The sequence below is a fragment of the Thamnophis elegans genome, chromosome 2, assembly GCF_009769535.1.
Source record: "Thamnophis elegans isolate rThaEle1 chromosome 2, rThaEle1.pri, whole genome shotgun sequence".
Classification (NCBI taxonomy): domain Eukaryota; kingdom Metazoa; phylum Chordata; class Lepidosauria; order Squamata; family Colubridae; genus Thamnophis; species Thamnophis elegans.
In genome coordinates this window covers 114942499-114964249 of record NC_045542.1, presented here as the reverse complement: position 1 = coordinate 114964249, position 21751 = coordinate 114942499, and the positions used below count along the sequence as shown (strand labels likewise).

Sequence of the window (21751 nt, the reverse complement as noted above, 5' to 3'; positions counted from 1 at the left end):
TCAATTTATTCTCACTGTACATCTGATTCCTATTACTCAAGAAAGATGTATAGAACCTCATATGCAAAAGAATGATAGAATATTTCCTTCCAATATTCAAGTTTACATCAATTTCATCCATACTATTTCTCATTATTTAAGGAGGACATTGAGACGGGTTTTATTCTAATCTTTGGGACCTCAGTGATTTCATAAATGGCAATTTTTTCATAGAGACATGAAACAGGTGTTCTAATTTTTTGCAATTATGCTATTTTTTTCCTTCCAAACGTCATGGAAAACAACAGAGGATCAGCTGTCCTTGTTTTGATACTAATAATTATGGGAAAGATTTAGTTGAGGAAGTAGAAGTAATAGAAAATTGGGGGGAAATAATCAATATAGTACTTGAGATCTTGGTTTTAAAAGAAACTAAAACAATGTAGTCAAATTTATTAAAATTCTAAATGGATTTTATTTAAATGAATTTTAATCAATTCAAAGCACTGATGGGATCCAATGGCAAGAGAAACTAGTTGCAAATATTGCTCAAGATGAAGACACTAATATATATAATTATAAACAACTGCAGTGAGGAAAATGAAAAAGAAGCCAACAGGAAAAGCCAATGTGACTACACAAAAAGCAAAGAGATGTTCTAAAAAGGGTTTCTTTAAATATGTTCAAAAAGAAAGAAAAGGAGTCAGAAATAACTTACTCAATGAAGACTGGAAAATACTATCAGCAAAGAACAGGCAGAGCTATTCAATACTTATTTTGGTTCAGTCTTTTCCAGCAAAGAAGTATGTGTTCCATCAGGATACTGTGAAGAGAAAGATGAAGGGATCAGAGTGAAGACTGAGACTGATAACAACATATCATGGAATGCTTCTTCATTTTGAATAATAAATTTCCAAGATTAGATTAATTGCAAGTTAGTGAATCAAAGGAACTAACTAATGAAGTACCAGATGATTGGAAAGAAAGAGATATCTTCAAAAAGATGAAAAAACAATTCATCCAATTTTATAGAAGTCAGTCTGATACCTGACCTGATTCTTAAACAGGTTAAAAAAGAAATGGGTCTGTAATCATCATAAAAACAATATGTTCATTATCATATATCATTGTGGATTAGTCAATAACAAGTCTTGCCAACAATCATAACTGATAGTTTGATTGGATAACTTTCTTAACAAATAATGGGAATGTGTAGACATCAACATGCTCTTGATTTCAAGAAAGCATTTGACAAAGTTATCCATGACACGCTGATTATCAAGGTAGTCAAATGTGATTTGGATGGCGTGCTAATTAAATGGATACAGGGTTGGTTTTAGAACTGTATACAGAGAATTGTCATAAATGGTTCTTTCTCATAATGAAAAGAAGTCGTGATCTCGGACTGTCAAAAAAATCAATATGAGGCTCACTATTAAGATTGGAATAACTAATAGCTTAGAAAACAGAAATAATTACACAATGATCTTGAAAAATTTAAAAAATAGGCTAAAGTAATATGCACAAATGCTAAATGTTAATACATAAAAATAAAACAATAATTACAATTGAACGTGCCATTATACCTATACCTGGTAACTGTACTTGTAAGAAAGTTTTTGGATTACTGATTAGAAATGAATATGAACCACCACTATGGTGCAAATGCCAAAAAGGTAAATGCAGTATTGGGTTGCATTAATAGAAGGTTATTTTCTACATCATAGAAAGTATAATTTCACTTACTCTGCTTCAGTCATACCAAACTCTGAAGGATAAGTTCAGTTCTGAGCTATTATTAAGTAAACAATAAAAATAAAATGGACATTAAAGGTTTGCCATGAAGAATCTGCTTAGAATCTGACACATAAAGCCACTTGGATTTGTTCACTTTGGACTTTGGCTCAGCAACTCCTATAGAGTTGACAAAAGAGAAGTCTATGAGACATTTGAGCCTATGAGGAATTTAAAGCCTGGCTCTTTCAATAGAATGAGGTGATCTATCTATCCCTGATAGTGTAATTTGTTTTTATGACAGATATTTGATTTATATATTTTCATTCTTTTCTTTTTTAGATGGATGGATGGTGCTTTTCTAGATCTCAATGGAGAAAAGATGGAAGGTGAAGTAGATGAATTTTTTCGAGAAATTTATAAGACAGTAAGGTTTTTTCAACAACAGCTAAAGAAAGCTGAAATAGAAAGAAAAAAATCATTGCGAAGAGCGGTAGTTGAAGAGAGAGTAGAGGAAGAAAAGAAGGACAGTCCAACTATTTCAATGTGTAATGCTGTAATGCAGCAGGTTAAAGATTTCAAAGTAAGTGTTTAATTATAAAGCAAAGTTTTAAAAAGTATGTGCTGAAATACACTCAGAAATGTGTAACAGTGGTGATCTTTGCATGATATGCTGAATTGCATCATGGGTAAAACTAATGTGCTATACAAACTGTAACATCCAGTGAATGAAGAAGTTATAGAAGAGCAGATTTAATTCAAATAAGATTTAGATTTCAAATCCTCTTCCCTGGTCAGCTGAGCCATGATAATATTGTTAACTCAGTCAACAGTGGAACAACAGTCTAGCCTATGTAGTCAGTCTCAAAGAGGAAGAACTAAGGCTATAAAGTGGTTAGAAATGCACAGTATTATAGAATATGTTGCTGGAAACCCTGGCAGCCATTGACCACCCATTTTTATACTGATCAGTTACATACATCAATCAAGCCTAATACTTGAAAACTAAGGTTTCTTTATCCTTTATCTTGGGTTAATCCACTAAATCAATGGAGGGTAACTATTGAAATGAGATTGTCACCCCCCCCAAAAGAAAATAAATCGAAAGTTTATTAGATTTATAGCAGACTGGTATAAAAATGATAAAAATGTGGTATAAAATGGTCCATAAATTTGAAACAGAATAAACGAAGTAGTGTAGAATGCAATTGTTTAAAATCATTAAATTGTGGAAATAGTATTTTAGGAACCAACGAAAGCATAATTGATGGAGAAAAAAATTCAAAGTAGAAGAAAGTATATTAAATGCCAAACCTTTTCCAATGTACAGTAAACATATATAAACATTTTAAATATTTAATCTTAACATTACTCACATGAAGATCGAAGATTCTTGGATAGTTTTCAGGTTCAACCGATAGTAGCAAAAGTACATGGAAGGTTAATAAAGGAAAAGAGTTCTGAAGAAGATACATTTTCATGTCATTTTTGAATGCCTTATTTCTGCATCTTGGGAGAAAGTTTGAAAGTAGAGAGTTATACCATAGTACCAAATAAAAAGCTCTTGTTTGTCTGGGTCATGAGATTCTATGATTTGACTGATCACTGTGCTTTAGATAACACCACAAATTGCATTGGTCACTAGTTTGCATTCTGACTGGTTACTGATTATGACCTATAACCTAAACAGAGGTGTCAAACTGGATTTCTTCGAGGGCGAGATCAGCATTGTAGTTCTACTTCACGGGCCGGCCGGGAAGGGGAGAGATGGCACGGACACCTCCAGCAGCACCCTGCTAGCCAAAATGGATTGTCCTGTTAGTTAGTAATATAATTAAATCATTCCAAAAGTGTTAATGGCACCAGTCAAGAAGGCACTGGTGATTTCCAGACTCAGGGCCAATATCTTCTAAAAATGATAAGCAATTTGCATTAGAAATGTGTGTGTATGTGTGTGAGTATGTACACATAAGCAATTTGCATTAGAAATGTGTGTGTATGTGTGTGAGTATGTACACAAATATGTATGCAGAAATAAATATATGCTTTCAGCTACGCTGCCCAAATTCCTAAATAAATTTCAAATTTTGTGTAACATTTTAATTTTTTTCTCTCAACTAGGAAAATATCCCCTTGGTGACTATCCTTTGTAATCCAGGCATAAAAGCTCGTCATTGGAATCAGATGTCAGAAATTGTTGGATATGATTTAACTCCAGATTCTGGAAGTACCTTAAGAAAAGTGTTAAAGCAGAATCTAACTCCTTACTTAGACCAGTTTGAAGTCATAAGTATGGGAGCAAGTAAGGTAAGATAAAACACTAACTATTAAACCCAGCTTCTTAAGATCCAAAGGAATTAAATAATAAAACAATTGATTTCCTCTATGGCACAGGAATTTTCACTAGAAAAAGCAATGCATAATATGATGGAGACCTGGGATTCAATTTCCTTTCAAACTGGCTTATATCGTGAGACTGGAGTTAGTATTCTGTCTGCTGTTGATGAAATCCAGACAATTCTAGATGATCAGATTGTAAAAACACAAACAATGAGGGGATCACCATTCATCAAGCCATTTGAAAAACAAATGAAGGTATTTGCTTTCTCTTTTTTTTAATTCTGGATGTATGTATCTTCAAACTGTTGACCTACATTCCTTGATAAATTTGCTCTAGATTGTAGTTTTATTTTTAATCAAAGGTAATCAAAATATAATTTATAAAATAGTTATAGGGTATTCATTTAAAAAAATATAAATACATAATTCATACATTAAAAGGTGCAAATCTTTAAATTTTAAATGAGCATTACAATTTTTCTTAAATATTAGGTCAACAGAAAGTTTTGAAGGGTTGCTTTCGTTTGATAAAAGTGTATAAAGAGGCTATTTTCCTTTACTTGTTGTCACTTTAAGCCCTCATTCACCATTCTTATTCTGAGTAAACAAAATTGGAGTCTGCCGAGACATACCGTGTTTCCCCGAAAATAAGACAGGGTCTTATTTTCTTTTGACCCCCCAAAATAAGGACTTGCCCTTATTTTCAGGGAGGTCTTATTATTTTTGAGGTGCAGGAGGCAGCAAGCTCACCGGCCTAGCTCTCTCCGTCTCACCACCTGCTTGCCTGCGGCTGCAATGACCCAAATTCTCTGTGCGACCTGGCCTCTGCCTGCCCTGCTTGCTAGGCTTCCTGCTGGTTGGCTGCCAAACAGCTGACTGTGCTGCTCTGTCCTCATGAGGGTTCTTTGCCCTCTTGGCAACACTGCTTTTGGCTGTCTTACTGGACTGTTCCTGCCTGGTGCAGGGCACATCATCCCAGATCTATGATCTCTGGAGTGCCCCCTGCTGCCAGTGGAGCTGTGCCACCCACACTGCCTCACACAGCCAGCATGAGAGCTAGTGCCCACCAGGGCCAGGGCCTGAAGAGCTCTGAGGATGTGCGTTTGTGCTGCAATCCTAAGTAAAGAACGATCGCCAGGAAAAGGGAGAATTTTGCCTCTTATCCTGTTCTCAGTCTGTGCTGAGCTTCAGGACAGGGTGAGAGGCAGGAAAATCTCCCCTCCCCATTTTCAAGTTATTCGCAAAAATGCCCCATTATGAGCCTTCAATGTGAATATATATGTGTGAAGTGACCTCCGTAAAGGAAGGTGTGGAAATCCATATACCTGGGACATTGGAAGAAGCCCTGCAAGGAGACGATGCTGTCAATGTGCAGGAAATCTCCTCCCCCCCACCTGCAAATCGCCCTTTCAAAGAGGAGTTCACTGGGATGAAGAGGTGGCTGGAGGTGGCGTTTGCGTCATCTTCATCCTGGTAAAACGCCTTTTTGAAAGGACGATCTGCAGGTGGTGGGGTGAGATTTCCTGCACATCAGCAGCAGCATCTCCTCGCAGGGCTTCTTCTGATGTGCCAGGTGTATAGATTTCCATGTCTTCCTTTCTTTTTCCATGGACGGAATTACCTGCTATGACTGTCACCATTAGGTAAGAAAGGCTTTCACTTTTGGCACACAATGGGAAAAAGTCTTGCCATCACTGTACTATACCAAGGTGAAACATTGTTTACTCATACAATCTGTTTAGGATTTGATTAATTGATTGATTGAGGTCCTGCCCTTCCACTTGACAGAATAAGAATGGGAGATGACACTCCAAATGATACAAAAGTAAGATAAAGTAGAACAATGAAGACAGAATTAAGATGTTCAAGTAATGACTAAAACAATCAATAATTTTCAAAAGTCTGGGTTCAAGAATTACATTTTAATCCTTTTTTAAAATTATAGAAAGTGAGCATCCACTTCTTGGGTACATTATGTCCCATCTTTCAATTACTTGCAGATAAAACCTCTCTGTGATCATGCCTGCATTCTAGGAATGCTGCTGTTCTTAAAATATATGATTTACCTACTACTGCATCTTTTACTCAGATTTCCCCCCAAAGACTATTTCTTTACCCAGAAATGCCTGCTCTCAATTATAGATGAGAGATAAGAAATGTCTAAAGTAGCCCAAAGGATAAACAAAATGGAAGAGAGTTTTCAATTTAATTTGTCCCATTATTCTGGTTTTGACTTTGACTTTCATATTATATATCAATTTAGTTACTCTGTGCTAAAATCTTAATGTATTTTTAGGAATGGGAAGAACGCTTAATCAGAATTCAAGAAACTATTGATGAGTGGCTAAAAGTTCAAGCGCAGTGGCTTTATTTGGAACCAATTTTTTCATCAGAAGACATTATGCAACAAATGCCAGAGGAAGGGCGCCAATTCCAGACTGTGGATAGGTATTGGAGAGATATTATGAAATACTGTGTCAAGGATCCCAAGGTAAAGTAGTAATGATTAGATGAAATAAGTACCACATATTTGTAAACTGCACAAAACCTTTAAGTGACTTTTCTTTTGTAAAGTAGCCTAGTATTGGAGTTTCAAAAAGCCATTACTGAAAATCTATCATACTTTGTGAAACAACAGAATGGCAGAAATTCATTTTTTTTAAAAAATCTGAATATACTGCAAAAATATACTGCCAGTTTCTTTATAATGGGAGGTGGCTACTTAATAATTGAGAAATCTATAGAAAGAAAAAAAATTCTATTCCCAAATCTAAAAGTTAGATTTCACATGAAACAAAAAATAGCGTACAGTTAATGAAAAATAACTTTGCACAATGGAATGTTCAATTATTTTTATCATTCTTTCAAAATTACAGGTTGTCTCGATTTACAATTGATCATTTAGTGACTGTTCCCTGAAAAAAAGTGACACAACTATTTTTCACAATCATGACCGCTGCAGCATCCCCATGGTCATGTGATTTACATTCAGATGCTTGACAACTAACTCATATTTATGACGGTTGCAGTGTCTCGGGGTCATGTGACCACCTTTTGCACTTTCTGACAAGCCAAGTCAATGGGGAAGCCAGATTCACTTAACCACCATGTTACTAATTTAAAAACTGCAGTGATTAACTTAACAACTGTGGCAAGGAAAGTCCTAAAATGGGGCAAAACTCACTTAACAAATTTCTCACTTAGCAACATAAATTCTGGGCTCAATTGTGGTCATAAGTTGAGGACTACCAGTATTAAAGGATGCTTAGTGAAATAAACATAATCTGTAATCATGATTCACTCACCAAAATTTCAAAAATAGAAATATTTTAGTGTGAAATAATACAATTGGCACTCTTAATTAATTCCTAAATTTGATAATATGCTGGGCTGAAGGTGAAGAAACCAAAATTGTCATCAGGTAATACTGCTATTAGCAGGAATCCAAATTCTGAATTTGCAGCTCATTCAGTTCAGAATGGGGTCATACTCTCATGTAAGAGTGTCCAACTAATTGATGAATTGTCACAGCTGGGTTACGGTTGGGGTACAGCTGGAATTGTGCAAATCTATTCCTTGACTGCTTATCCATAAATTTCAATTTTAGTGAAATATGGCAACTAGGTCCTGCATGTAGAGAGGTGGGTTTTAAATATCAATATAAACAATTATAGATTTCCATTAACAGTTCATTTTTTCATTCATTTTTAATTAATTAATCCATGTTAACCATTAATATTTGTCAGATGCCTGGCAAAAATTTTGAACCTAGAATCATTTATAAATATTGCATGAATAACATTTTTGATAAATGTATGGAACAACATTACTTGCACCTTCAACCGTGTAGGGCTTTCAGCCACATGAAATTAATGAAAAAATGCTTAGACACATAAAGAGGCTGGAGCTCCCAGCTCTATGAAGAGCATGTTAGTGTATTTTTTGCCATTTTTTAAACATACGAAATTAGATATAGTTTTTTCCCCCCAAGCCCTTGTTGCAAATGTACTTAGCAGTGTAATTGTTGGACATGTAATTCTAGTCTAGGGTTTAGTTTTCTTTTCTTTTTTAGGTTCTTGCTGCCACTTCATTGACTGGGTTGTTGGAAAAACTTCAGAACTGTAATGATCTTCTGGACAAAATCATGAAAGGATTGAATGCCTATCTTGAAAAGAAGCGTCTCTTCTTTCCCCGGTAAACTTCTGTTGTTCATTAATAAAGCTGGAATACATATCTTTACATTCATATTTTTATGCAAATGTACTCAACTATAGTAATTGATGCATTATTAATTTATTTTAGCTTTTTTTTCTTGTCGAATGATGAGATGTTGGAGATACTGTCAGAGACTAAAGACCCTCTCCGTGTCCAGCCTCACTTGAAAAAGTGTTTCGAGGGCATTGCTAAACTTGAATTTCGGCCAAATCTGGATATTAAGTCAATGTATAGCACTGAAGGTGAACGTGTGGAATTTATTTCAACTATTTCAACTTCTGAAGCTCGGGGAGCTGTTGAAAAGTGGCTAATACAAGTCGAAGATGTTATGTTGAGGAGTATTCATGATGTTATTACAAGATCAAGACTGGTATATTTTCTGTTAATATTTAGAATCTTATTTAGCTGATAAGCATCATTATTAGATCTGACTAAATTGGTTGTGTTCCCTCAGTAATTTTGAGGAAAACTAAAGCTGAATAGATGAGGAGGTGAAGAGATTTAGAAAAGTCAATAGGGAGGAGCTTGAAAGTTTTTTTTTCTTCCATGTAGATTAAACTCAACTAGGAATGTCACCCATATCTAGATAGATTGCATAATCTTAGCTATAGTGACACTGTAGAACAAATTTCAGTAACCTCACTCAAGACTGCTTATAATATATAACTGGTGGTTATTAAAATGGAAGTGGATATTCTGATCTTCACCTATGGGGGGAAACTGGCTTAGCCTCAATGTTGTAATGCTAATCCATGGTTTTGCATTTTGTGAAATGAGTGGCTGGGTTCAATTTAGTATATTATTCATCATGATTACTCCTAACTAACACTGATAATTTCTTTAGGCATATCCAGAAAGCCCAAGAAAGGATTGGGTGAGAGAATGGCCTGGGCAGGTGGTTTTATGTGTCTCACAAATGTTTTGGACAAGTGAAGTTCATGAAGCCATAGCTAGTGGGCCAGAGGTACTATTATGAATTGTAATTTTTCTAATATTATTTTTGTATTATCTTTTTAGCCATGTTATATTTGTTCTTCGATGCTTATGATACAAAGTCTATGTTGAATTAATGATGCAAGTTACATATGTAAATAAATACAAATATAAAAGTCAACACTCAATGAAGTTGAATTTTACTTTTGTTGATTGTATGGACATAGCCATACAGTTTTGTTTTTGTTTTGCCAGATAAGTTGTAATTGTTTTCTTCCTGGACTTTTTTTCAACTTTCCAATCTAGTTTATCCGTATTTAGAAAACTTTATGTCTTGATGCTTTATTAATATTGGAGACTCTTACAGTACTCAATTCCCTAGTTATTTATCACAGTATTTTCAGAACAGTAGTATCAATCCAATATTTGTTTTCTGGATATTGTAATAGTGTTATACAGCTATTCTAATCCAAAATAGAAAAGGTGCTTTAAAGAGGAAGTATATCTGCTTGCATATCAACTCTAGAGCACTTTTTCCGACATCTTTTCTGTTTCAAATTTAAATGCGGATTCCTACAATTTAGTCATTAAGTAATAAGATTCCTAAAAATAATTCCCAATTAATTTTCTTTGGTAAAGAAAATTACGGATAATGGGAAAGTCAGAAATGTACATGATTATTTTTGATCATTAAAGTTATTATGGCAAAACTTAATGACTGATGATATTGGGAATTAAACAACAGAATATAACTGAGAAACTCTTAGCTATTCACACTAAAGTTTGTATTATAGTCGAATTTTCCATTTTCATTGTTCAGGGCTTGCAGAATTATTACCAGGCTCTTCAATATCAATTAAATGATATCGTAGAACTGGTAAGAGGGAAGTTGTCTAAACAAACACGGATTACATTGGGTGCTTTGGTCACTATTGATGTGCACGCTAGAGATGTTGTCATGGAAATGATTGAAAGCGGTATGTGACTTAGTTTTTATTCATCATCATAAAATAATAAATACTGTTGTGTGTTTGATTTTTGCCTGTCTCAATTATTTTTAGATTGCTTTCCTTTTATATTTTTTAGCTAAAAAAATATTAACCTAAAATATATTCCTTCTTTATATTCTATTAGGTGTATTAAAGGAAACAGATTTTCAATGGCTTGCTCAGTTGCGATATTACTGGGAGTATGATAATGTACGTGTGCGCATCATCAATTGCAATGTAAAATATGCTTATGAATATCTTGGCAATTCTCCTCGACTTGTTATTACTCCTCTCACAGACAGATGTTATCGCACTCTGGTAAGGTTTTAAAAATTCAGTTTCTAAAAAGTCAGTTAATTACAATAAATACTAGCTGTATTTGCATTTATAAAGTTACCTTGAACAAATATTGTTGTCCTCAGAATTTCTGTTACTAAAGAATAAGATTCTAATACTGTACACTTCTTGTTCTTAAATTTATTAATTGAATAGCAGTATTGAGTTCTCCTTTGCTGGTTATTTTCTCCTATAGTTGGATGATTTTTTAAATTTAAATTCTTACACTAAGCAGAGTTGGAATCAAAGACCTAATGTTCTCTTTCAGCCCTATTGATTCTAAGAAATGAAATTTATGTATAAGTAGCGTTCTCCAGATTTGGAGCAATTCCTCAAGATTATCTTATCCTATTGAAATTCAGTATCTGATTCTGATAATGTTGTGACAAATGGAAAATATAAATGAGTTTGTTTTGAATTAGGAATCTGTTATTGGAATAACAAAAAAGCTATCGTACTGTATTATTGATTCAAAGGAAATGACAGATCTGCTCTGATTTGATTACATGCCATTTCATTAGTTTTCAAGTGTGAAGGGTTGTATTTTGAAATATTATCATCAATGTCTTTCTTTTAGATTGGAGCATTTTATTTAAATCTTGGTGGTGCTCCAGAAGGTCCAGCTGGGACAGGTAAAACAGAAACCACCAAAGATTTGGCTAAAGCTGTTGCGGTGCAATGTGTTGTCTTCAACTGCTCTGATGGCCTTGATTATCTAGCCATGGGGAAGGTAAATTGAAATTGCGTTTTTAAAAGTGTGATTTCAATTTTTTCCAATATTCCTAGATTTTATAAAAACAAGGAATGCTTGGAAGCAATCCAACATCATAATTTGTTACTATTTTTTTTCAGTCCCATAGGGCTGAATGCAAAGTTTAGTAAGTGATATTTGTTTTTAATTGGTGTAACAATTAAATATTTGGTGTAACAATTTATCTGTTTAAAATTTGTATAACTGCCCATCTTAAACCAAACTGTCATCAGCTGACAATCCAAAACTAAAGTATACAGAAATAGAAACAAAAAAACCCAATAAAACCCAAAACAGAAAAACCTGGTACCACAACTACACTTCCCTGATGCAACCTGCAATATTCTCATGTCAGTCTAACCTCACACTATTCCAATGCTTGGGAGAATAACCAGACTTTAATTATTATTTCATGATCCCCTTAATTTACAAAATTAGACATCCATTTTACACAACCAACAGATGTGGTGGTATCTAAAACATATGGTCCCAAATAAATAACCAATTTCCCCATGTTAATACCTTCTTGATTTGGAAGGTTTAGCTTGATAGATAGCATGGTATTTATGTAGGGGTATGCATAAGCGCACCAGCATGTCTAACGTCCCTGTCCTACTGTTCCCATTTATTTGTACCCATTTCCTGTGTTGTTGTTCATGTTTATTCTTATTCCTGTTATCTTGTATTTGAGTGACTAAATAAATACATAAATAAATAAATGGTGGTTGTCACAAGGATTATCAACATTCACATTTTTGAGAATGTCAGGCCTGGTCTTCCTCCTTACACTTCATTTTGTTATAGTGATTTGGAACATTAGCTACACAGTCGTATTATGGGTGTCACTTCTAGTCTTAGAATAATCGATACAGACAGTTTGGACAATTTATTGTTCTTCTTAAAGAGAGGATGCTTGTAGACAGATTATGTCACAGTAGCAGAACTCTGACATTGTTTTATTTAAAGAAGAAATAGCCACAAAGGTGGTTTTTTAGGGGTAAACAAGCTCTTGAACTAGTAACAAGGTAGCATGAATTATGACTGGCCTTTATAGCTTAGGATATTCTAGGAGCCTTTTTCCAGCCCAAAAAGCATGTTTAATAGTTTTCCACAGTTCTAATATTAATATACTCGATCATTAAATATAAAAAAGTTTAGCCTGCTAAAACCGATTAAATCAGTTTCAAAACTGATACAGTATCATAAAGGTTAGGATAAATAAATGCAATTAAGGCTTGAAAAACAAGAAAAGTAAGAAGTATATTGTACTCATATACACTGTGCTACCCCATAGTTAACAGTAACATTATTTACTCACTGAATCATGAACTAATCATACTATCTGGTTGTGCACAATATAATACACATTCTAGGTTATCCAGTTGTGCAAATGCAGCCAGCTTCCCATGAGTATCTGTAGCAATGGCCCTTTCAAATGATGACATATGCATTCTGACATTGCTGCACAATCTTTCCCTATACATGTTTGTGGTGTGATACCATGATGAAAATACTAAAGGAATAGAGTTGCTCCCTCTGCCTTCTGTTAAGAAAAAGTACAGTGCAATTCTAATTTTGTGGCCTTTTTCAAACTACTACTTTTTGCTAAGGATTACTGCTTCATGTTTCTTCATGTAACTAAGTACAAATAATCAATAATTTTACAGAAGTTTTTCAATATCATTTCCCCCCCTAATATAATGTGTTGTTGTTTCCTTACTGAAACAAAATGTAATTAATATAGTAATGAACATGTGTTAGGGGTTAATAGGGAACACTTCTTGGAGTTAATTGTTAATTAATAAGTTGGTTAATTGACTCCAAAATTAACATCAGACCAAAAATCAAGTAAACAATACCCCATTCAAGGAACTGCCCAACAAGCCAACAGTAAACAGCCATCCAAAGAACTTCTAAAACCAACCCCAGGGCAAGCCACTGCGATCAAACCTCACTCCTTACTACCACTGATGATGTTACCTAGTTTGGATAATGAAACAAACATCTGCAAGAAAACAACCAAGCTGTAAGAGCACCAAGGGCTCCTTATTTCAACCCTGAACTACAAATATTCTCCTTTATTGGAACATCTGTTAGTTCTGAGAACATTTAACTCGGAATGTTAAATTATGTCAGCATGTTAAATTATATATTCTTTGCTGTGTCTGCTGTTTTGTCTTTAGTTTTTTAAGGGTTTAGCTTCGTCAGGTGCTTGGGCCTGCTTTGATGAATTCAATCGTATTGAACTGGAGGTATTGTCTGTGGTAGCCCAGCAGATTCTTTGCATCCAGAGAGCTATACAACTGAAGCTGGAGATATTTAATTTTGAAGGAACTGAATTGAAGCTTAATCCCAATTGTTTTGTTGCTATTACTATGAATCCAGGTTATGCAGGTCGCTCTGAACTACCAGATAATCTGAAGGTAAAATAGAAGAATAGATTGATTAATGGAATAATTCAGATATGCTTTTAAATGTATTAGGTTTGTGAGTGCTTTACCTGGAAAAGCTCATGTATTTCATATGCATAAAAGAGGTAGTCATCATAAACAGCATGTGCCAATGTATTATTTGTATACATCTTAACATTTCTAATGATAGATATGCATATAAAAGTGAAAGTGAAAGGCAGTTGTCTTGAATGAATTAATAAACCAATAAATTGAAGATGGATATGATTTTCCAAGAATGGAAGAATTAGAAATCTATAATAATATAACAATTTCTTTCTAGGACCAAGTTACAAAGCATTGCGCTATAGGCTTTTGAAATGATTCAATCTGAAATGAGAACTTTAATAAAATAATACTTACTGGCCACACACACAGTATCTAAAATAAACCTTACTGCAGGGCAATTTTACTAAATGGCTTTTTATTGTGAAAGATTATAGATGCCAGCCATACAAACTGCAGTAATTTTATGATACCAGTTTTCAGAAATAGTAGCAATACATCTGTTTTTATTCTATTATTTTAGGTTCTTTTCCGAACTGTTGCCATGATGGTTCCTAATTATGCCCTCATTGCTGAAATCTCTCTGTATTCTTATGGATTTTTGAATGCTAAGCCATTGTCTGTGAAGATAGTGATGACCTACAGATTGTGCTCAGAACAACTTTCATCTCAGTTTCATTATGACTATGGAATGCGTGCAGTCAAAGCAGTACTAATAGCTGCTGGTAACTTAAAACTAAAATTTCCAACAGAGAATGAAGATATACTGGTAAGAACTACCTTGCGGTTTACAAATTTGAAATTAATCCATTCAGGTTAAGTGGATATTTTTGCAATTAATGATAGTCTTTTTGTTTAATTAAGTTACTTTTTTTTGTTTTGTCAGCTCCTTCGATCAATCAAAGATGTAAATGAGCCTAAATTTTTGTCTCATGACATACCTCTATTTATGGGAATTACAAGTGATTTATTTCCTGGTATTAAGCTTCCCGAAGCTGACTACAGTGTGAGTATATTGGTAGAATGTTGTTGGCGAGTAATATTTTTATTTGCCCTAATTAATAATTATTTGCTACATATGCACATTGAAGACAAAGTTTTGAGTTGTAATTATGGTAAGAAAGTTTAGACCATTTCTGTGAAACAAAAATTCATTCAACTTCAATGTATTTGTAGAAGTTCCTTAACTTTTAATAATTAATGAAACATTTCATTCTTCTAAAATGTGGCTTAATTTTGACATGTATGTCTTTGCTTCTAGGGTGGTATTTCTAAACTCTTGGTAATCTAGCTCAGCTTTCTTGATAAATATATTTTTCAGTGTCTTCATAATTTAAAAAGGTCAACTCCATTAACAAACAACCAGAATTGATGACTGGCAGTATAATTATATGCATGTCCACTCAAAAGTCACTCACAGGTCAACTACAAAGTATTGTAGTTGAATCTAATTAAGCTCTTGTTTAATATATTTAGGATTATTCAGCACATTATAAAGGATTGTGCAATATGTTCACACTCATGTTTTGATCAGTTCCTGGTTAGATGATTGCAATGCACTCTACATGTGACTGCTTCTGAAGAGTGCTCTGAAGTCAATGGTTTAGAGAGTTTAGAGTTTAGAGTAATTTATTTATATGCCGCCCTTTTCCCTGGGGGGACTCAGGGCGGCTTACAACTCGAAAAGGGAGGGAAACAAACAATTGACACATAAGACAATACATCATTAAAAGCACGACATTCATACTATTCGGGTGGGTTACAGTCTTTAATCCCAGGCCTGACGGGATAGCCAGTTTTTAGGGGCTGTGCGGAAGGTCTGGAGGGTGGTGAGGGTACGAATCTCCACAGGGAGATCATTCCATAGGGTCGGAGCTGCTACCAAGAAGGCTCTCCTCCGCGTAGTTGCCAGTCGACATTGACCGGCAGATGGGACTCGGAGGAGGCCTAATCTATGGGATCTAATTGGTCGGGTGGAGGTAATTGGCAGTAGGCGGTCTCTCAAGTACCCAGATCCACTACCATGAAGGGCTTTGAAGGTGATAAGTAGCACCTTGAAGTGTACCCGGAGATCGACCGGAAGCCAGTGCAGCTCGCGGAGGATAGGTGTTATGTGGGTGAAGCGAGGTGCACCCACAATCGCTCGCGCGGCCGCATTCTGGACTAGCTGAAGTTGCCGGATACTCTTCAAGGGCAGCCCCATGTAGAGCACATTGCAGTACTCCAGCCTAGAGGTCACAAGGGCACGAGTGACTGTTGTGAGAGCCTCCCGGTTCAGGTAGGGGCGCAACTGGTGCACCAGGCGAACCTGGGCAAATGCCCCCTGGTCACAGCTGACAGATGGTGTTCAAAAGTCAGCTGTGGGTCCAGGAGGACTCCCAAGTTGCGGACCCTGTCTGAGGGGCGTAATATTTGACCCCCCAGCCTGAGAGATGGAATACTTGCCGAATTAGTGGGAGGGAAACACAACAGGCACTCGGTCTTATCTGGGTTGAGCACAAGCTTGTTAGCCCTCATCCAGTCCCTAACAGCTTCAAGGCCCTGGTTCATCACGTCCACCGCTTCATTGAATTGGCACGGGGCGGACAGATACAACTGAGTATCGTCCGCATACTGGTGGTATTTTATCCCGTGCCGCCGAATGATCTCGCCCAGCGGTTTCATGTAGATGTTAAAAAGTAGGGGGGACAAGACCGAACCCTGCAGCACCCCATATGTTAGGGGCCTAGGGGTCGATCTCTGCCCTCCAACTAACACCGACTGCGACCTGTCCGAGAGGTAAGAGGAGAACCACCGCAAAACAGTGCCTCCCACCCCCACCTCCCGCAGTCGTCGCAGAAGGATACCATGGTCGATGGTATCGAAAGCCGCTGAGAGGTCAAGGAGAACCAGGATGGAGTCGTGGCCTCCATCCCTGGCTCTCCAGAGGTCATCGGTCAATGCGACCAAAGCGGTTTCTGTGCCGTAGCCAGGCCTGAAGCCAGACTGGAATGGGTCCAGGTAACTAGCTTCCTCCAAGGACCGCTGGAGCTGAAAGGCCACCACCTTCTCAACAACCTTCCCCACAAAGGGGAGGTTGGAGACTGGACGGTAGTTGTTAAGAACGGCTGGATCCAAGGATGGTTTCTTCAGGAGGGGTCTCACCACCGCCGCCTTAAGAGTGGGGGGAAAGACCCCCTCCCGAAGGGAGGCGGTAACAACCGCCTGGATCCAGCCCCGTGTCACCTCCCTGCTGTTACCCAATGGTGTGGGTAGTTATGGATACACCATGGCTTGGTCAGGTTGTAGCATTACTTCGCAAGCTGCACTGGCTTCAAATACACTATTGGATGCAATTTAAGATGCTGGTTAGATTTGTAAAACTGTCCATGGCACAAAGGCAGACTGTATTCAGGATTGTCTATCTCTGAACATTTCTTCCCATTCCACAAGACTCAATAGATTGGAATTGCTTTGGGCCTTCTGCCTGAAATAAGCCATCTGATGGGACATAGAAATCCTGTTTCTGTCACGGTGCCTGCCCTATCAGAAATTCAGAGGGCTCTGATCCTATGGCCTTCTATAAGATTTGGAAAATATGTTTCTTGTCTGGGCCAATGGACATTGGTATTAGCTGAGCCATTAAGGATTAAGTGGCTACTTGTGTTCCCTCTCAATACATTGTGTTTCATTTCTACTTTGGATTTTGCTTTCAGTTATTCTTTATTTTTAATCCAACATTAGCTACCTGGAGTTGTAATAAGTAGGATGAGACGCCATGCCATATAAATTGAATAAATAATTACAATACATTGATTAAATAAATAAATGTGACTTATTTCAGTTTTAATTTTCTTTCCAGGGCCATTCTTAAGATGTTCCTGATACTGAGCAATGTTATATTTTGAATTATATTATTCAATTATATTAAAGAAATAAAAATATAGAATTTGTTTTTTTATTGTATTTCAGGACTTACTGGAATGTGCAAATGAATGTTGTAAAGAGCATAATGTCCAGCCTGTTAAAGTTTTTCTAGAAAAGATGATACAGACTTATGAAATGATGATAGTTAGACATGGGTAAGTATATGTATGATAAGTAACCCTGTTTGTTATGGTTTCATCAATATAATAGTTAATTTACAGGAGAAAATGTTAATTCCATTACATTGGGGTTCAATCTCATGTTTTTTACTTACCATGGAGTTCTTTTTAAAATATAAAACAAGAAAACAAGCCATTCCATTCCATAATCACAGTTGTATGAAAGTGCAATATTCAGATATTCTGGAGGGACGCTATTCTGCTTGAAAAACTCAGCTACTTTTCCTTACTGTAACTTCATAAAAACTCAGTGTACTCCCACTCTCTCATTCTTTCCGTTTCTATAATTCCATTTTCACTTTTGTGGCAATTAAATGGGTATAGATATCTTCAGGATTAATTATGTGAATAATGCCTTTGCTTTTCTGGGCTGAGAAAAAATATTGGAAAACAACTTTTATTTTATCAGGTTTATGCTTGTAGGAGAACCTTTTTCTGGCAAGACAAAAGTTCTGCATGTATTAGCAGATACACTTTCCCTAATGAACGAGCGTGGGTATGGAGAAGAAGAAAAGGTAATACACAGAACTGTCAATCCAAAAGCAATTACTATGGGACAACTCTTTGGACGATTTGATCCAGTATCTCATGAGGTAAGTACTATACATTCCTTAGATTACAAAAATGTACCTTGTAATTTTGATCAATGTAAATCTTCAGCTCCATTAAATTGCTTATGGATGATGGGGTGGACCAACTGCACTGTAATATATAAGCATCTGTGTACTTGTATACTTTTATGCATGTTTCAAGAAATGTTTCAAATGCAAATTAAAAAGAATAAGATCTGTCCTTCTTTATTTAATTTGTTTAGGCTGCCCATCTCCTCAAAGACTCTAGAAAGCTTACAAAAGATCAATTTTATAATTAAAACATAACATAGGAAAACACAGCTGTCCACACAAGACAAAAACAATGACATTTTAAAAATGTGACGGGCTTCACAGTTTCCTTGTTTCTCTCATCTTCATTCTAGTGGACAGATGGCATAGTGGCCAATACTTTTAGAGAATTTGCTTTAACTGAAACACCTGACCGCAAGTGGGTTGTTTTTGATGGTCCTATTGATACTCTTTGGATAGAAAGTATGAACACTGTGTTGGATGACAACAAAAAGGTAATGCTATTAATTACTTGGATTGCTGGGTGGGGGTGGGGATTGCATTATCTTCCAAATTACCCGCTTCTTCCTATTATTGCATACATATACTTAATTTTCAGTTAAACAGAGTTTTAGGAAGTTAATTTCTTTTTTCTATTTTTTTTAAATTATTCATATAGTTTATTATAAAAAAGAAAACTGAAATTGTATTTCAGCAACAATCTTTATTGTGCCTATTTTTAAAAAGGCTTAGCAGTACAATATGTATAATAGCTCACATTTTTAAAAATACATTAAAGGAAAGGAGGTCCATGATTTAAAAATTTTAAAAGGGTTGAATACAAGTAACTGCAGAAAAAGAAATGAAAACAATTAATTCATATATTGAGCAAGAATATAACAGCTAAGTGCCTTGTAAAAACTTTCTAATATAAACCCTATCTTTTAAAAATACTTACAAAGCTGGTCCTTAAGTAAACTATATATATATAAAAGTGAAAAACACTCACACAGCATCATGAAATCTCCAGAATTGTAAAGCCTACAAACTTGAAATTTGGCACGTATGCTCCACTTGGCTTCTAAGTGCTCGCTTAGAAAGGATTTTTTGAAATAACCATCAGAGCATTACTATTTCTTATATTATTATTATTATTATTATTATTATTATTATTATTATTATTATTATTATTATTAACAGCTCTGATGCTAAGAAGTTAGACTTTCCACTCCCACTTCCCACCTGAAAAGAACTCTGTTCCAACTGCCACTTGGGTGTGGCCAGCGCATGAGTCATTTGGCCTGCAGGCTGGAAGTTTAGAGAGGATCAATGGGACCAGCCTGAGGGAGAGAAGGGGATAAGATAGGAAAGGCCTCTGTGGGGCAAGCCTGAGGGAGAGAAGGGGAGAGGATCAATGGGGCTATCCTGAGGGAGAGAAGGGGAGAGGAGAGGATCAATGGGGCCAGCCTGAGGGAGAGAAGGGGATAGGAGAGGAGAGACCTCTGTGGGGCAAGCCTGAGGGAAAGAAGGGGATAAGACAGGAGAGGCCTCTGTGGGGAACGCCTGAGGGAGAAAAGGGTATAGGAGAGGATCAATGGGGCTATCTTGAGGGAGAGAAGGGGGAGAGGAGAGGCCTCTGGGGCAAGCTTGAGGGAGAGAAGGTGAGAGGAAAAGCTTTTGTGGAGCAAACCTGAGGAGAGAAGGGGAGAGGAGAGAATCAATGGGACCAGCCTGAGGGAGAGAAGAGGAATAGGAGAGGAGAGGCTTCTGTGGGGCAAGCCTGAGGGAGAGAAGGGGAGAGGTTTTTGTGGGGCAAGCCTAAGGAGAGAAGGGGAGAGGAGAGGTCGATTGTAACTACTCAGTAATTTTCAAGCTGTAAGTATCAATTTATCAAGCCCGATCACATAGTTTCGTAGCAGATTACGGGTATTCAGCTAGTACATTAAGATTTACCATTTCTACTAGTAAAAGCAGCAGAATGCTCTTGTGGGCTGCACACAGCAAACCTCAGTTTACTCACTGTCTATTACAAGTAGTCCTCAACTTACAACAGTTTGGTTAGTAACCGATGAAAGTTACAATGGCACTGAAAAAATGTGACTTATGACTGTTTTTCATAGTTACAACCTTTGCAGCATCCTCATGATCAAGTGATCAAAATTCAAATGTTAGGCAACTGGTATATAGTTATGACATTTGCTCTGTTGTAGGATCATGTGATCACCTTTTGCAACCTTCTGGCAAACAAAGTTAATGGGACACCAAATTCACTTAACAACTGTGGCAAGAAAAATTATAACATGGGGCACAACTCACTTAACAATGTCTCACTTAACAACATAAAATTTGGGCTTAATTGTGGTCGTAAGTCAAAGACTACCTGTATTGTATTCTTCCTCAGGACGCTTTCAAGGCATGAAAAATCTTATAGAAATTATGATGATTTTTATGTTCAGCTATTCTGAACGCCTCTACTAGCCTTAGCTGAAACACTTTCTGTCTCAACTCAAAGTTAGTAGAATCCTTTATCAAAGGATTGCACACATATAATTTGGATGTTTTTTTCTATCTTTTTGTTTTCAGCTATGTTTGATGAGTGGAGAAATTATTCAAATGTCACCTCAGATGAGCCTCATCTTTGAGGCTATGGATCTATCTCAGGCTTCTGTAAGTTAAAACCAAGTTAAAATAGTTTTCTGATTCTGAAATTGCAACCAGAATGAGATTCTAAAAATATATTTATTATTCTGCTGTAGCCAGCTACAGTCAGTCGATGTGGAATGATTTATTTAGAGCCTTCGCAGTTGGGATGGAAGCCACTTGTTACTTCATGGTTGAACACACTTCCTGAACCCCTGAATGAAAAGGAATTCCAAGACCTGTTTGAAGACCTTTTTGATTGGTTAGTACCACCTGCTTTGCAAGTTCGTCGGAAACAGTGCAAGGTAAATTTGACATTCTCTCAGGAAAATGATTTAATCAACCTATGTTTGTTGACAGAATCATATGTTGGTAAAGCCAGCTTTCTGTTTGGAATTCTACATATTTTTAAGTTTGTATAGTTCAAAAATATGAATAAATTGCTTGGAGTGTAGGTAGTTCTCATTTAGCAGGATGAGCACCTTGGTTATTCAGCAAAGAAATCATTAAGTGAAAAGAAATACTTATGATCTCAATGTAGCTTTTCTTTGCTTTACAGATTTGGGAAGGTCATAAATGCAAGGATTGGTCATACTAAACAAGGCAGCTGCTAAATGAGGACTACTTATTCTAAGACTGGTCTTTTGAATCCTGCTTCTAGTGGGTTGTAAAATGTGCTAGAACTCTCAAA

The 21751-nt window shown here is 36.2% G+C and overlaps 1 protein-coding gene across 1 annotated transcript in view; it reads left to right on the top strand.

Annotated features, from left to right (window-relative positions):
• DNAH12 (dynein axonemal heavy chain 12) overlaps positions 1–21751 on the top strand; it is an 87102-nt gene that overhangs the window by 15366 nt on the left and 49985 nt on the right. Inside the window, exons 15-32 of the mRNA XM_032239096.1 lie at positions 2056–2296; positions 3835–4020; positions 4108–4308; positions 6350–6544; positions 8126–8247; positions 8356–8638; positions 9113–9232; positions 10022–10178; positions 10336–10508; positions 11104–11256; positions 13461–13700; positions 14257–14502; positions 14620–14739; positions 17685–17794; positions 18228–18411; positions 18795–18935; positions 21004–21087; positions 21177–21365. Of these exons, the coding sequence (XP_032094987.1) occupies positions 2056–2296; positions 3835–4020; positions 4108–4308; positions 6350–6544; positions 8126–8247; positions 8356–8638; positions 9113–9232; positions 10022–10178; positions 10336–10508; positions 11104–11256; positions 13461–13700; positions 14257–14502; positions 14620–14739; positions 17685–17794; positions 18228–18411; positions 18795–18935; positions 21004–21087; positions 21177–21365 (3145 nt within the window). The remainder of the gene's footprint in view (positions 1–2055; positions 2297–3834; positions 4021–4107; positions 4309–6349; positions 6545–8125; positions 8248–8355; positions 8639–9112; positions 9233–10021; positions 10179–10335; positions 10509–11103; positions 11257–13460; positions 13701–14256; positions 14503–14619; positions 14740–17684; positions 17795–18227; positions 18412–18794; positions 18936–21003; positions 21088–21176; positions 21366–21751) is intronic.